We start from the raw sequence: 14,991 nt of genomic DNA on the forward strand, positions 1-14,991 counted from the left end.
GTATATCGCCGTCACTCCAGCTCGTTCCTTTGCTGTTGCAGCTGCTGGTTTGAATGGCTTCGGAGCACCTAGATTCAATGTGGGAGGCACCAATGGCTTGGCCACTGATGCAGGCTGTTGAGGTCGAGGATGTTTGCTCTTCCCATGCAAACATTTTGTGCAAAGCTCTCTTTGGCCAACAGGAACATTTGTGGGTGCAGAGTACTCTTCGCAATAGCACATTTCTGGTTTGAGATGATTACCTTTGCAATACACCAGATCTGACATCGCGAGTAGGACAGAAGAGAGAACCGGATCAAAAATGGGTTGGTCAAGTGTGGGATTTATACACAGTGGGTTCCTGGCCATAGTAGTACTCCGACCATGATCTATTAATACATTAAATTAGAAGAATAAATCTGCTTCAAAATGCTCTAGCACACTAACTGCCTGAGCCCATAGCATCGAACGAGTCCTCCAGATAGGGTCTGCCAAAGATACTTCAACATATATCTCCCTCTGTCTACTGACTCATAGATGTTCTGTTATGTTTTTGTCATAGTCATCCTCACCCTCCTGCAAATTATATCCCACTGGTATGATACCCTCAGTAATAACCTCATCAAGTATCTCGAAGAATATATCTTCATTATCTTCATTCACAAGAGGGGTATTACCATCAGGAACCTCAATGGCATCATGTTGGACATCATTTGCTTGATCCTGCTCGATATGATGAATAACACCATCTTCCTCGTTCTCTAACTCATCATTTGGGTGGCCAGCACCTGTCTGATTGAGACGGCGGATTGTCTCTCTGCCATCAATACCATAATAGCACTGCAGAGTTGCAGGATGGATCCCCTCGAACTCATCTTCATAGATGCCTAACAATGCCTGTCCTAGAAGACGCATATCCTTCATAGTCGTCAGATAGCAATTATGCCACTGCACCAGTAGTTGCTGAGTAAATACTGACCTGAGGGCTTCGATTATTGGTTTCAGAACCATGAATCGGATGGAAATTCCATTCTTGTTGAAATTGTTGGCAATCATCATTGAGTGCACTTGAGAAGAGCACACTAAGCAACCAAATGTGCCCAGGTTTGTTAATGTCGAGCTTATGAAGTCGTTCGAGCCTGGTAAAAAATCCACGCCATCGGCGCGCAAACTGTGTGCCCACTTTGACCCACAGCTGTTCAATGCGAGAATTTTGTGTTGATCTAGTATCATGTATTGTTAGTCATGGAATGTTTCAAGAGGCTACACTTACGATCCCCATAAAAATGAGCCACAATTGTGGCCATTTGTTGCAACTAAATGTGTAGTGACCTGAAGGTTCTCCCCTCCACGATCTCCACAAACACGAGACGGCATGCCATATTCATCTCTTGCGTGCATGAACAGTTCCAATACAGTCAATGCACGATTGTTTGTGCTGGCCTGTAGTGCTCTTATCTGTTGAGATATCAGTGAGTTACTATGCTTTCCTTATCATTAACAATGGATTCACAGTGCGACAATACCCATCAATAAATCCATGGACAAAAAAACCCCACCGAATGAGCTTGTGATGACCATCTACATGCCAAAGTGCATTTGGTCGAGCAACTCGGTATTTTCACCGTCTGGTAACATGTCATTCTCTCAGCCTTTGTCCTAATCTATCAACTCAGTGCAAGGACTGCCAAACATGGTGCTGCTGGACTCTAACTCCTTGGTGCCGAAGGAAGCCAACAAGGTAACAGAATCCTGATTCTGGTTTGCGTTCCTTGAAAACCTTCACAAGTTGATCGAGATCAGCATCACTAATTGTTGTGAAGCATTTTTCAAGACCATGTTGGCGAACCAATTTCCACACAGTCGTGCGAGACACTTGGAGGAGTCGGGCAAGCTCTGTGAGTGTGATGTGGCGCTGGTTAGACAGGGCTTCACGGACAAGTTCAAGGTTGATATCTTTTCTTGGATGCCCTCGACGTCCATGACCACGGTCCTCGGTCACAAGCTGTGGGATGATAATGTTTGACTGTTCAACATTTTCCCTACATAGACCAAAGTGACAGTATTGTCAGGTCAAAGGATCTAAATGAGTACCACGAGTATAACTCACACATGGGTGTTTTGGCTGATCTCCTCGAGCATTCCAGCTGCTTCACCCACAAGACTAGCACACACTAGTAGCCACTCATAAAGAAGCTGGTGATCAGCATCACTTGAATCACTTTCAATGGCCTCGAGTAAGGGTAGGGCCTCTGAAGACAGTGTATCGTAATGATATGCAACTCTGGTTGGTTCTGCATCATTTGACTGAAGCATTCTGATTGCACCATTGTAGATATTATGAATGATACCATCCGCAGTATGGATATTGTGTGGCCATGGATGTTCACGTTCCAGTAAAGCTGGAAGGTCCATACTAGTCCGCCAGCAGTTGCATTCTAGATGTGATGAAGCGAAAAAGAAGCAGTGAACCCCTTGTGTGGTAAGCGTGACTTGTCTACCACACCTCCCACTAGCCCATACTACATTTACATTCTTCAGGTTTGTGCTCTGAACTAAAGCCTCATAATATTCCCATCTCACAGATAATCAGCCAAGACATGTTCGAGGCTCGAACAGCCACATTACTAGCTCCAAGCCTCCTGAAGTTTTGACATCGTTGTTTTTATATATACGACAGTACTCACATTTTCCTGGTGCGGATTGTTCACATATATATGCACTCAGTGATTCCCCATGACACTACTAATAACTAAATGCAGGTCAAAAACACATTATTCAAAGTCCACGCGACTCAGTTATCGTGCACATCAATCACATTTGAGGAGATGTTTGCTGTCGGGGGGCAATCACAACCAATAGAGGGCACGGACGGCTCAAGTGATGATCACCCAATTATAATTCCTGAACTCAGCACGAACATGTTCAAGCTCTACCTTTCAGTTGCATATAACAGGTAAGATAAATTTTCATGTTAGTACACTGTCTTCTAATGCAGAATTGCACAGTTGGAAACCAGAAGGTCCTACCCATAGTGATGTTATTGACCTCCTACGGTTCAGCAACAAGTTCATGAGTCAAAAAACTCGTGATATTGCCATTCATCACTTTCATGAACAACGATTTCGACACAAACCATATGACCTTCTCGCACTCTGTCTCGAATTCTCAATTACGAAGTTCTTTGTTCCTGTGTTTCAACATCTCATTGAATTTCGCATCCGAGACATTCCAGGACCAATGCGAAAGAAGCTCGGGTTTGAAGTGTAGAATGCCCTTGTTGATGTGAAAGAGCTTCTTGACGAACACCGTCGCATTGTTGCCTGCGAGGAGCCACCCCTTATTGAGCACGCTGCGTGCTGCACCAACAACACTGCATGTTCCATTGACTGGTGGCAACTCTGGTGGAACTCAATGGCCCGTTTCCTTCTTGATGGTCGCAACCCGCAAGTCTTCCGTGAGGCCGTCGATTGTTTCCAGGAGCTGGGTTTTGAAATTGGGAGGGTGAACCCGGAGTGTTGGAAAATGCTACTTCAAACAGTGAAGAAAGGAACAGCATTTCATCTCGCTTATGATCTCATTGAGGAGATGGCTCAGCAGCTGTCGGCAGCTCTGATCACGGAGCCTGACCAAATGCTGACATGTGCAGAATTAGATGCTTTCTCATCAAATTAGTAGTCTCGTCGTGGAGAAACTGATAGATGACTACATAGTAGGCTATATAGCCCTGTACTACCTAAGTACTATGTGCATCATGTTGTCTTCAAATGTTGTGTGTATGTGTCAGTGCGTTGTCAATGCGTGACTGTGTGCGCGTGTGTCATGTGTCTGTATGTTTATTTTATGTGCTGAATAGTTGAACGAATCCAGCGCCATATGGAACAGTTCAAATAATATACACACACAAAACTCTCACACACACATAGTACATACGACACACACACAGACACTGAACACACACACATGCTGAACATGCACAAGGGTCTTGTATTGCGGGGAGTTTGGTAATGTTTAAGTCTACTATGTCATTCTAGCTAGGCATGTGCACGGGTATGGGTACTACTGTGGTACGAGTGGGGGACCGCACTTTGAGTACACCCACACCCACGCTCAGGTTTGACCGGTACATTATCTAATCGAGAACTACAGCGGTACTTACACTTGTACTCAACTGCCTATTGCTAATGCTTATACCTGCCTACTAAAGTGTACTATGCCCCTCCATCTTCTTCAACACATGTACTGAGTACATATGAGTTCATGCAGAATGGTACAGAAGTGCGACAGAAGTCTACAGAGGCCAAACAGATGAGGTACAGAGCAATACATGCAAGGTACAGCAGACTCAAATTCAATAATAGAGCACCAATCAAATCATAATTACATTGCCAATTGTCAATACATGTACGTAAATGTGTCTAATTGAGATTCAATTTGAGACCCCAATCATGGCGCCGGCCAGTATGATTGCGAGTCAAAACACTGAACAGTGTCAACTAAATTAGTATATTGATAGATAAATTACATACCCTGCAGCGCGGGCCCACTTCTTGCGAACCGCTTGACATTTATTTGAGTGATAACGGTCATGGTGCACTGACGTGTAGAGTTCAATGACGTTCTCATAGATAGGTTGATACAAGTCGGCAGCAAATTTTGTCGGCTGATAGACCCCAGTCTTGTACTCGTTGATGGCTGCAGCAAGCTAGTGGAAGTGAGCCCTGAATAAGAAGGCGAAGGATTGACACCTACTGCAGTCGCTGCAAGTGCCACGGCACCCTCGGGAACAGCCTCAGCAAATATATTCGGGAAGGCCTTGGCAAGTGCGTTGTCGCCCTTATAGAAAATGGTACTGCACAGCTTGCCAAGCACGTCATGAGCGAGGTTGTTGGTCCTCCCCTAGTGAGAATATTTAGCATCTTGAATCGTGCCTCTCATAAACTCACCTGTTCATCGACACCGTTCTGCAAGAAATAACCTCCAGTCAATAACTCTGTGACTCGTTGACTGACATAGTCTTCAAACTCGTCGTCGTCGTCAATGTCTGATGGTAGGATGCCGAACTTGCTGGCAGCAATGGGCCGTGCAGCATTTTTCATCTCGGACCGCATTGTAGCACGGTCATCCCATAACTAGAAACAACAATTAGTATCAACTATGAGAGACTCTGCCTATGTACAATAATTGCCATGTCACGTTTATATATATCCCAGTACCCATCGTCGACGCCAATATCATCTGCTGCAAAATCATTAAGTGTTTCCGTGAGATATTCTATACCTGTCTTCTCAATGAACGTATTGCGGCTCGAAGTGGTGCCATATATGACCAATCCTAGTCATGACTTCTTCTTCGAAGCCTCCAGGACATCTTTTCAAGAGTGGGGATAAAACCCAATGGTTTGAGACACTGCTTTGTTAGCCGAATGTGACCTCTTGGGTGGGTCTACAACCTTGTCCTCTTTGTCGGTTGATGATTCACCTGCTGCCTGTCGACACAGATTCTTGAGTCTATCTGAGTCAGGTGTGTGAGGACAATGGTTCTTCCTATGATGGTCCTCCAGGACATCGTGTATGGAACCAGCATTATCAGGGCTGCCAGTGTGGTGGTTCCCTCTACCTGGGTTGTGAGTTGCTTGGCGGCGCTTTGGAGGAGATGGAACATCACTGTCCGTTGGTGAAACAGGGCAAGGCCGAGATTGAGGCATATTCTGTTTCATGCGGGGAGGGGGCACGATAGCACGATCCTGTTTCTTCATGTGGGGAGGGGGTAGAGTAGCATCATCACCAGTAGACTGAGATGCAGAGATTGGACCTGCATGTTTCTTTGTCTTCATGTGAGAGTTGTTAGTGCTTTGGGGATGGGATGGAATATCATCATCTGTGGACCAGAAGGGAGAGAGAGGACACGTGTGCTTCTGTTTCTTCGCATGTAAGTCATTAGTGCTGCAGGTAAGGGACCAAATTTTGCCGTGATCCATGGCATCTGCAAATGGAGCGTGCCTGCCTCTGCGAACACATCGGGGGGAATGAAACCGAACTGTGAGTCAGGACCACAAAGTTGAGATCTGAAAATGTCCTCTTCTGGTGAGCTCAGAGACTCCTGTAAATGTTCAGACATTGAGGCCTGATTCTTGCTGCCTTGCAATTTTAGCCTCATTGGTGTTCTGGACTTCTTCGGTACCGGTCTCGGCCTTGGTTTTGGTTTAGTGGCCTCTGGTGCCATGATGTTGACCGATTGACTGTCCAAAGCATTCTGTGCAGGGTTCATTTTCATTGGTCGTCGCACCTTCGTCTGGACCCTTTCCAGCTTCTTCAGCTGACCAAGGTATCCACCTTGTCCACAGTTTTCTCGCTTGGAACGGCGGACCTCATCTTCAACTTTCAGGTGAGGAGAGAATATCACGCAAATAGAAGCATACTCACCGTCAGAAACAACCTTCTTGTGCTTGGCCATGGCGAAGGGAACAAACCTAAATTCAGACTCCATGATCGCTTATAACTGGTACAAAGTTGTTACTTCGTAAGTAATACATATTGTGTATAAATTGTGTAGCGTAGTAAGGTCTAGTAGTACTTACTAGCATTGTGACTAGAGAACTGCTCGTAAAAGGACATCATGAAGAAAAAGTATCACCTAATGAGGGTCGTAAAATTACACATGTGTAGTGAGCGCAATGGAAGGCCTCTCCATCTCGGTGCTATTGTCATCTACTACTGCAGACAAAACAGCAATGCTAGTAGTAGCAGCGCTCACCCCACCGTCATCCACAGAACTGCCCAAAGTGCTGGCTGATGTACTACCCAAAGTGCTGGTTGACGTACTGCCTGAGCTACTGGCCAATCCACTGGTTGAGGGTCTCTCCTCATCAGCCTCAGACAGGATCGCCCATCTGGTAGATGGTCTCTCTGAGTTAGCGTCATGCCTGCCAGCGCCACTGGTTGCACGACAATGTTTGGTGCCAGTGAATTGGCGATGGTACCAGTCGCAGTACCGGAAGTGGGCTGTCCTGTAGATAGAAACTGACATGTAGGTGAGATCTGAATCCCGGTCAAATGCAATGCTGCTTGGTGTAAGTACATGATGGTGGTCGACGCCAGGTTCCATAAAGTCCAAAGTGTTGGTCATCTCTGCTCTAACTTTGTCCAGGCCAATGTTCAAGGCGTCATTGATCTGGTCCATGTTAAGATTCGGAAAGATGGTCTGAAAAAGACAATATCAGTATGCCAACTTAGATGCATCAAACTTAATTTTACTCACTCCATAAGCTGTATGAGGAAATTTGATGTCAATGGGCCTGTCGTCTGGCTTTATCCAGACGAAATATTCAATTTTAGAGACATCGATCCAGGTGTAATCCATCGTGTGAACAAGACCAAACAGCTTGTCTGGCTCCCGCTCTGGTGCAAAGAAGGTGTACGGCCGCACGGCTTTATCTGCAAGTGCTTCACCATAAGTAGCGGAATCGTCAGCAGGTGATTTGTATTTTGAATGCTCTGATATGAGGATGAATAGGACACATGCGACCTCGTGGTGGGAGGCGATGACTTTTTCTATTTTTCCCAACACCATACACTTGGTCTGGGTAAATGCGGTCTCCACGTACCACAGAACCTGGGTCGCTGATGGCCTCTTGGTGGTGGTCAGCGTGATCTGCAGATCAGGGATGGTGAATATTTCTTTGGACGAGATGCGACCGGGTATGACATTGATCATCAGTAAGGATCGCTTGTATGAGATGCCACGAAGTGCGCTCGAGACCGCAGATGCGATCTCGCTAGTCATTTGGTCATGGATTGGGTGCAGAGAGTATATGATGAGGGTCATCATTTGTGGAAAATATGTCATTCTGCACGATGTCCAAGTCATTAGTTATTCATACATTTATAAACAATGTAACTAACTTTGCAAGACAGTACAGAAAATCACTCCGCATGCTGATTGCATCCAGCACAATTGCAAACTCTTGGTAAGGGCCATTGTAAAAACATATCGGCTCTATTTGCACTTGCTGCAGAGAATCAAGAATGGTCTCGTTGCATGGGTCTAGTTGATTATTATATTGATGTTATATATGAAAGCTATTGACAAACCTGATGACACAGTAATATTTTCCAAACCCTCTAGTACATTTCGGATGGCTTGAAGTTCAGCTTCGGAGTCATCGATCTGGGCTGAGGATCATAATTAAATATTTAATGTAACAATTAGCTACGCTCAACACACCTGTTCGTGCGATAACATCTGTAGTAGTTGTGTTAAGCGATGGAGCTTGCAGAGAAAGACTCTGTGCTTTGACTCTGGATTTCGGTTTGGTGCCATTAGTTTTTAACCCAGCGCTTGTTGGGGTTTCAGATGGCGTCATCTTCTTATCATCGTTGAGGGTCTTGATGTCTGTCTTTTTCGCAGTTGTACGTGTACAGTAGAATGAAGGACTGGTAGACCCAAACATTGTTGCCATCACAAAAGTACAGTTGATATGTGTCAGGACAACGGTGAGGGGGGGTGGGGCGATACTGGCTGAGACTCTCACAATCTGAAAGGTGGTCCAATTATAAAATGTCTAATCAATAGGTCACATGAACAGTAGATTTACAAATACAAGCTATGCCTTGTGAAGGGCATAGAACAGTTCTTTGTTCCAGAACTTGTTCATAAAAAATTCTGTGACATGATTTATGCTAGTCTGTGCTGTCAATCACAGATTGGCTATGGTACCAAAACGAGGGATGAGATGCCCAAGTGCCTTAATCTGGGTGATTCTGATAACATCACCAATTCGTTCACCATTTGCTCGATGAGCATGCTTTAAGATATACATACCAGTGGGGTTATCCAGTGCCACTACATCCAAACACTCAACATATGCAAAGTAAGTATCTGCACATGAGAGTGGTGTGATCGGTCGGAAAATCAAGCGCAAGTGAGCAACAAAATGACTTACATGTATCACATCAGCAAAGTCACAGCAGAAGGAACATCACGTACCATCCAGACCACTCTTTGGCCATTTGTAGGTTTCATCTGCATTGACTATGACTGAATCATACCTGCCATATGGCCAGGCCTTTGAATGTGGTTCAACAAGCACTGCTTGCAAGGGTTTGAGTTGTTCCGTGTTGTGAAAATTTCTGGATTGTATTCGCATCTTGCACCAGATATGGATCTGTTCAAATGGGAGGGAACAATCAGCATGTGCTTGGCGCCTGCATCAGCAAACTACTAATTTGGTGACAGGTTTTACACGAACAACAAGTCTATACAAACTATACAAGGTATTACAAATGTACAAGCAATTCAAAATTTGGAGCCGCTAAGCACAAACAAACAGGTGGACAAGCACCACAAGAACTACAGAGTGTACAAGCAATACAGATTATGCACGTAATACAAGTATGTATCAACACTAGTCTAACTTGTACCACCAGCCCTGCGCCCAATAAATGTCGGAATACCATTTCTCCTCTGCTCTATGTGCATGCATCCGATGTCAAGGTCAGCCGTCAATAATCGCATGTTCGCAGCTTCTACACGACGGCAATGGAGGTTAGTAAGTACTATGTGGTGCTCCAAGATGCTGTCTGCGAGGTCTTTTTGGGCTTGACAAATCCTACATTTTGCTTGAGCTGCTTCAAGTGCAAGATTGGAGTGGTCTTCTTCGTCTGGTTGATTGAATAATGGGTAGTCGAGGTCCTTATGTGCAATGATTAAGAACAATTGAAGACGGAACACTGGACACACGAACTCACAAACTGCAGGCCTCCGGATAAGCTGGGCTTGTCTTTAATAGTGCATGATCCCATTTGAGAAGATAAACTTTTGTTTGGAGAGAGACTTTGGCAGGACGTGCGGTGTCCAACTGATGTCGCATTGTAAGGTCTTTGGAGGCGATACTTGAAGCAAGTACTATATGAGTGCAAGGACTGAGTTCTTGAAGAAGAATTGCGGGACAAAGATGAGACTACCGAAGAGCTTGGAGATGAAGTTACAGAATCATCCATCATATGTAAATATATCATACTATGGTGGGTGTACAAGCAAAGATAAGTCTTAAGCGTGTGAACAAATCTTTCCTTCCAAATAACCATGTCAATATCATGTCCAAAATGCGGGAAAGTATTCAGCAAGGAGTCCAGTGTCACTTGTCACCTCAGTCAGCCTCGATCATCGTGTCGTAGTTCTATTTGTGACATGGTGGACATTTCTCAGTTTTCAGAGTCAATTCTACAATTACGGCGGTCCCCCGATCCAATTCTTTACCATAGTATAAATTCGGACGCATACCCTTCGCATTTCGATGTCGACTTCTTCGAGACAGAGGGAGAGGAATCCATGAGTGCAGAGGAACAGTACAAAGACGCAGGGACTCGTTACTCTCAAGACAGCCTGACGTTCTTGGATCTTTTGACGCGGATGAGTATGCAGAATACAGAAAGGATAATTTATTCTATCCTTTTGCATCAAAAGAGGAGTGGGAAATCACCGATTTTCTTCTTCGTTCTCCCCTTAGTATGGCTGCAATCAATGAATTTCTAGCGCTCCCAATAGTGAGTGCTCTTCACAAATGCTGGCACTTTGAGATCTTATGGACTCACAACTTTGGAGTGTTTTCTCCTCGCAATTCTCAAGTCTCTTATCCTTCTCGTATTTCTTAATATCCTTCTCGCACTTTTACTGATCATGTCCTTACTTTACAGATCCACGGATTGAAGCTTTCATTCAGTACTGCTAAAGAATTGCGAAGCCAAGCCGAGATGCTACCCAAGGGACCAAGCTGGAAGTGTCAAATTATCCCATCTCTCCATCGCACCAAAACTCCAATCCAACTTTTTTGGAGGGATCCGGTCGAATGCTTAGAAGCCCTCTTCAGCAACCCCCTTTTCCATGACAAGCTTGATTTTGTCCCTCGTCGCGTGTACACAACCGCAGCACGGCTTACCCGCGTTTATTCAGAGTGGCTGACAGGGGATTTTGCTTGGGAGTTCCAGGTATGTATCTGAGCCCCATAACATGCGCTGTCTTACATAGGGCTACAGAGTCAAGTACCCAGAGGCACTACAATTCTTGGTACCATACTTTCCTCCGACAAACAAATATCACCACTATGACTGGTGCTAGAGTTGCTCATCCGCTTCTTCTCGGTCTCGCCAATATCCACATGCAAACTCGCATGAAGCTCTCATCCAGGGCCTTCCTACTCACAGCACTCCTCCCTATCCCGCAGTACTTACACTCTAATCAACGGATGCGAGGTGTTCTCGAAGACCGCCTCATACATCAATGTCTTTCTATCGTCTTAAAGCCATTGATGATTGCGGCTGAGATCGGGATAATGTCTGATCCCGTTGGAAATGTTCGCCATTGCTATACGCCCCTTGCAGCATACATCGTTGATACCCCGGAGGCATGTATGCTTGCATGCGTACACGGGAAAACCTCCCCATTTACGATGGCATCATATCTGGAGTTTGGGGACAATTTTCGTCACTCCGAACCTACATGCCATATCACTCTCGATCAGCTTGCCAAGATACACGTTGATCCCAATGACCTCGAAGGTTATTTTGATGCATGCACCATATATCGTCTAAATGGTGTCCATGCGCCCTTCTGGCAAGATTGGCCGTTTGCTTGCCCCTCGGTCTTTCTAACTCCAGAGGCTCTGCATCACTGGCATAAGCAATTTTTTGATCATGACCTTCAGTGGTGCATTGCAGTTCTTGGAGCTCAAGAACTCGATTTTCGATTCTCGATTTTGCAGCCAGTCACAGGCTATCGTCACTATTCTGGCGGAATAACGAAGCTCAAGCAAGTTACGGGCAGAGTTCACCGTGATCTGCAGCGTTACTTTGTCGGTCTCATCGTCGGTGCAGCCCCTCGTCGATTCGTGATCGCGATCTGTGCCCTTATGGATGTCTGGTATATGTCACAATCCCCTTCTCCGGATGACAATCTATTGGCATCTATTGACCAATCTCTTTCGACCTTTCATCAAAACAAAGATGTTATTATGACATTGGGCACACGGACCAGTACGAAGAAGACGATCGACAATTGGTATATACCTAAGCTAGAGTTAATGCAAAGCATCACTGCCAGCACACATAAAGTTGGAGCCCTCATCCAGTGGTCTGCGGACGCCACTGAACATGCGCATGTATCCAAAATCAAGGAACCTGCGCGACAAACTAACAATAATGATTATGACCCTCAGATTTGCCATCATTTAGATCGACAGGACAAGCTGCGGCGATTTGCGATTGCTATGACATTGAAGAGTGGTGTCGTTGATCCAGACCCCGAAGAATTACCCATGGAGGAGGGAGACGATGAAGACATTGCTGAGCTTGAAGAACCGTCTACTGATCAACGAACTGCACTCCTGGAGGGGCTTAATCGCACACGTGTTACTACTAACTACTTCCTCAAAGCTAAGGAGGCGGCTACTGTACCTCATGGACCTAGCCCTCATCCTCCTTGAACGTTTACCGCTGGTAATACCGCTATCTATCTAAATTATAGTCCAACTCGCACTGGAATGAAAATTGACGATGTTGCAGATGAGTTCAACATACCGGATCTTTGTGATGCTATTTCAAACTTCTTGCGACTTGACGCGAGGAACAGAGATGTGATTCATGGGGTTGGAATCTCAAGAAGATCATTAATCGACCGTCCTTCTACTCTGCCTTTTGATCGCGTGCAAGTTTGGCACACAGTTCGCTTGCAGGAAGTTTCCTTCCATGATCCATGTGTCATCTTACCAGCGCAAACCTTGCATGCCTCTCCACCATGTCCTGGGTGGCCGAAAGGCCAATGAGACGCCGTCCTTATCAATGTCGATAGAGAGTATGAGTGGCCCCAGTCAGGGTTAAGGGGTGAGTCCTTTTCCATTCTTATCAATCTGGCTGAAATGTGACTCCTTGGAAGGGCACGCCATCTGTGAAGTCCAGCTTATCATCCACCCAATGGCCCAACGAGGTTCTCATATCACTTGGCAAGATCAGTATCTATGCTATGTGCATAACCTGAAGGTTGGCGCAGTCCATCCTACTGCTGGGATGCATGTATTGAAGTGTGCTAAGCATGGGGATGGTACTCCAGTAGGTAACATAGTTCCTCTCAAGCAAATGTGTACCTTTATCAGCATGATACCTGAGCTGGAAGCTGCAGCGGACGCGCGGTTGACAAAGGAGACTTCTGCACATTATTCCTCGTCCTTTTTCTTGAACAAGTACTTCAACAAGCAGCTTTATTATGCACTTTACCATGCTTCACAATGGATAGATACATAGAATAGTGCTCAGAGATGTTTTCTGATAATTTTGATCCGTATGTTTTGATCCATTATCATAACAGATAAGGAGCGTGCATGGAGTCGCAGACACTGCCCAATTGGTAGTTGCATGCCTGAACGACAAGTTGAGCGTCGACTCCCACCTGACTCAGACAATGCTGTCATCTATGTCCTCCCGGCAATCCGACATCGACAAATTCCTGCTCTATGCAACGATAAGCTCTGTTGGTGTCCCTTCTGGCCCACGCACCTTAGATACTACGCAAGCTCTCCTTAGGCAAGAGCTGAAAAACCGCCTGATTCATGAAGGTGTTGGAAGGGGTGCCAGAATACCATTGGAGAACTCCATTTTTTGTAATCTTGTGATAAAAACTACTCTCCAATTAAGCGAGATCAAGACAATCCAGTACGACAAAACAGGACCATCTGCATACTCTGGAGAAAAATGGAAATTCCACCACAGAAGAAAAGGAATCAAATGTACTCGTGGCACAAAGTATGGACAAGATGACAGTACGGAGGACAGTGGCACAGAGCATGAGGATACAGAGGATGATGATACAGATGGCGAGGATGCAGAGGATGATGATATGGACAATGGTGATACGGATATTGACAATGCAGAGATCGAGGGTGCAGTGCTTGGCGTAGAGCCCTCTTTTGACTCGGTGATCCATGGCCAATCTGAAACAGAAACATGGAGTTCCCAAGAGTACCAGCCTTCTGGATCGAAGAAAAGACACAGGCAGGTGCCTGTGACAACTGAAAAAGAGTTTCAACGTCTCTTCTACACCATCCAGTATCACCTGCATCACAAACTGAAACACCACCTCCCTTTCAACATATCGGCTGGGTCCCGGTACTGGTCTGCAGAGTTCTCCACCTCTCCTATCCCAGATGAATACAACTGCCAGAAGCCCGACATAGCCCTGTTTGACTTCGCCATCAAAAACATGGGGAAGACATGGGCAGACGTCCTGTCCTTCATGGAGCATACCTCCAGTGATCTTGCTAAAAAGCGAGATATACCAGTGTTCTGGGGATCTATGACCAAAGCCTACCTAATGCTGAGAGAACAACCATGGCGTCGATTTGTCGTTGAGTTCTCGATTTGTGCCAATCAGCTTCATGCACATTATTTTGACCGCTCCGGTCTCATCATATCCCATCCCTTTCACATTCATCAAAACATGGGCCCTGTGCGACTCACAGAGATGTTGAGCACCCTCACTCTATCAGATACTCACCATTTGGGTTTCGATCCGACGATCCACATGTGTAACACTGCATGCACAGGAACTCATTCTAATTTAGCACCCGAGGCGAAGGGCTGGGTGAAGGACAACCACGACAAAATGTATTCCATTATGGAGGTTCTGTGGAAGAGCCATGGGCTTATCTGTCGTGGAACGGTTTGTTATTGTGTTGTTGATGAGGCAGGGAATAAGTACACTTTAAAAGATTGTTGGGTGACAGAGGAGAAGAGAATGCACGAAACGACCATCCTGCAGATGGTCAAGGGCATCCCTAATGTTGTCGAACTCGTAGACCATTGGGACGTGTATTACAAAGGGGAGCCTGACTGCACAGCGTGCATTCGCAGCCAATACAACATGGGCCATCGGGACGACTTGATGTTCCGCAACAGATTCCACCGCCGCATTCTCTTGTCCCCCTGTGGAGAGCCATTATCTAAATTCAGCTCTAGATGAGAA

General features: G+C 45.6%; 5 protein-coding genes across 5 annotated transcripts; 3 read left to right on the forward strand and 2 right to left on the reverse strand.

The window, feature by feature from the left end:
• Positions 1 to 510: 510 nt before the first annotated feature.
• F5891DRAFT_962082 (uncharacterized protein) lies at positions 511 to 1,207 on the reverse strand (the record flags this gene model as incomplete). The annotated part of the gene is made up of 2 exons (XM_041375874.1): positions 511 to 897; positions 959 to 1,207. Coding segments are annotated over 2 exons (636 nt in total), but the record flags the coding sequence as incomplete, so codon positions are not given.
• Positions 1,208 to 2,807: 1,600 nt separating this feature from the next.
• Positions 2,808 to 4,895, forward strand: F5891DRAFT_1131063 (uncharacterized protein; the record flags this gene model as incomplete). The annotated part of the gene is made up of 4 exons (XM_041364618.1): positions 2,808 to 2,935; positions 2,988 to 3,243; positions 3,274 to 3,622; positions 4,840 to 4,895. The coding sequence occupies 4 exons, from the start codon at positions 2,808 to 2,810 to the stop codon at positions 4,893 to 4,895; spliced, it is 789 nt and encodes a 262-aa protein (XP_041219677.1).
• A 1,738-nt stretch (positions 4,896 to 6,633) lies between these two features.
• Positions 6,634 to 8,440, reverse strand: F5891DRAFT_1195661 (uncharacterized protein; the record flags this gene model as incomplete). The annotated part of the gene is made up of 5 exons (XM_041368167.1): positions 6,634 to 7,182; positions 7,240 to 7,828; positions 7,884 to 8,025; positions 8,073 to 8,153; positions 8,206 to 8,440. 5 exons carry the CDS (start codon positions 8,438 to 8,440, stop codon positions 6,634 to 6,636), a joined length of 1,596 nt encoding a protein of 531 aa, XP_041219678.1.
• A 1,730-nt stretch (positions 8,441 to 10,170) lies between these two features.
• On the forward strand, positions 10,171 to 12,460 carry F5891DRAFT_1195662 (uncharacterized protein; the record flags this gene model as incomplete). The annotated part of the gene is made up of 5 exons (XM_041368168.1): positions 10,171 to 10,396; positions 10,447 to 10,526; positions 10,585 to 10,623; positions 10,677 to 10,967; positions 11,030 to 12,460. 5 exons carry the CDS (start codon positions 10,171 to 10,173, stop codon positions 12,458 to 12,460), a joined length of 2,067 nt encoding a protein of 688 aa, XP_041219679.1.
• Positions 12,461 to 13,443: 983 nt separating this feature from the next.
• Positions 13,444 to 14,988, forward strand: F5891DRAFT_1195663 (uncharacterized protein; the record flags this gene model as incomplete). The annotated part of the gene is made up of 1 exon (XM_041368169.1): positions 13,444 to 14,988. One exon carries the CDS (start codon positions 13,444 to 13,446, stop codon positions 14,986 to 14,988), a length of 1,545 nt encoding a protein of 514 aa, XP_041219680.1.
• Between the last annotated feature and the right edge of the window lie 3 nt (positions 14,989 to 14,991).

The sequence above is a fragment of the Suillus fuscotomentosus genome (assembly GCF_016647785.1).
Source record: "Suillus fuscotomentosus strain FC203 chromosome Unknown F5891scaffold_85, whole genome shotgun sequence".
NCBI lineage: Eukaryota > Fungi > Basidiomycota > Agaricomycetes > Boletales > Suillaceae > Suillus > Suillus fuscotomentosus.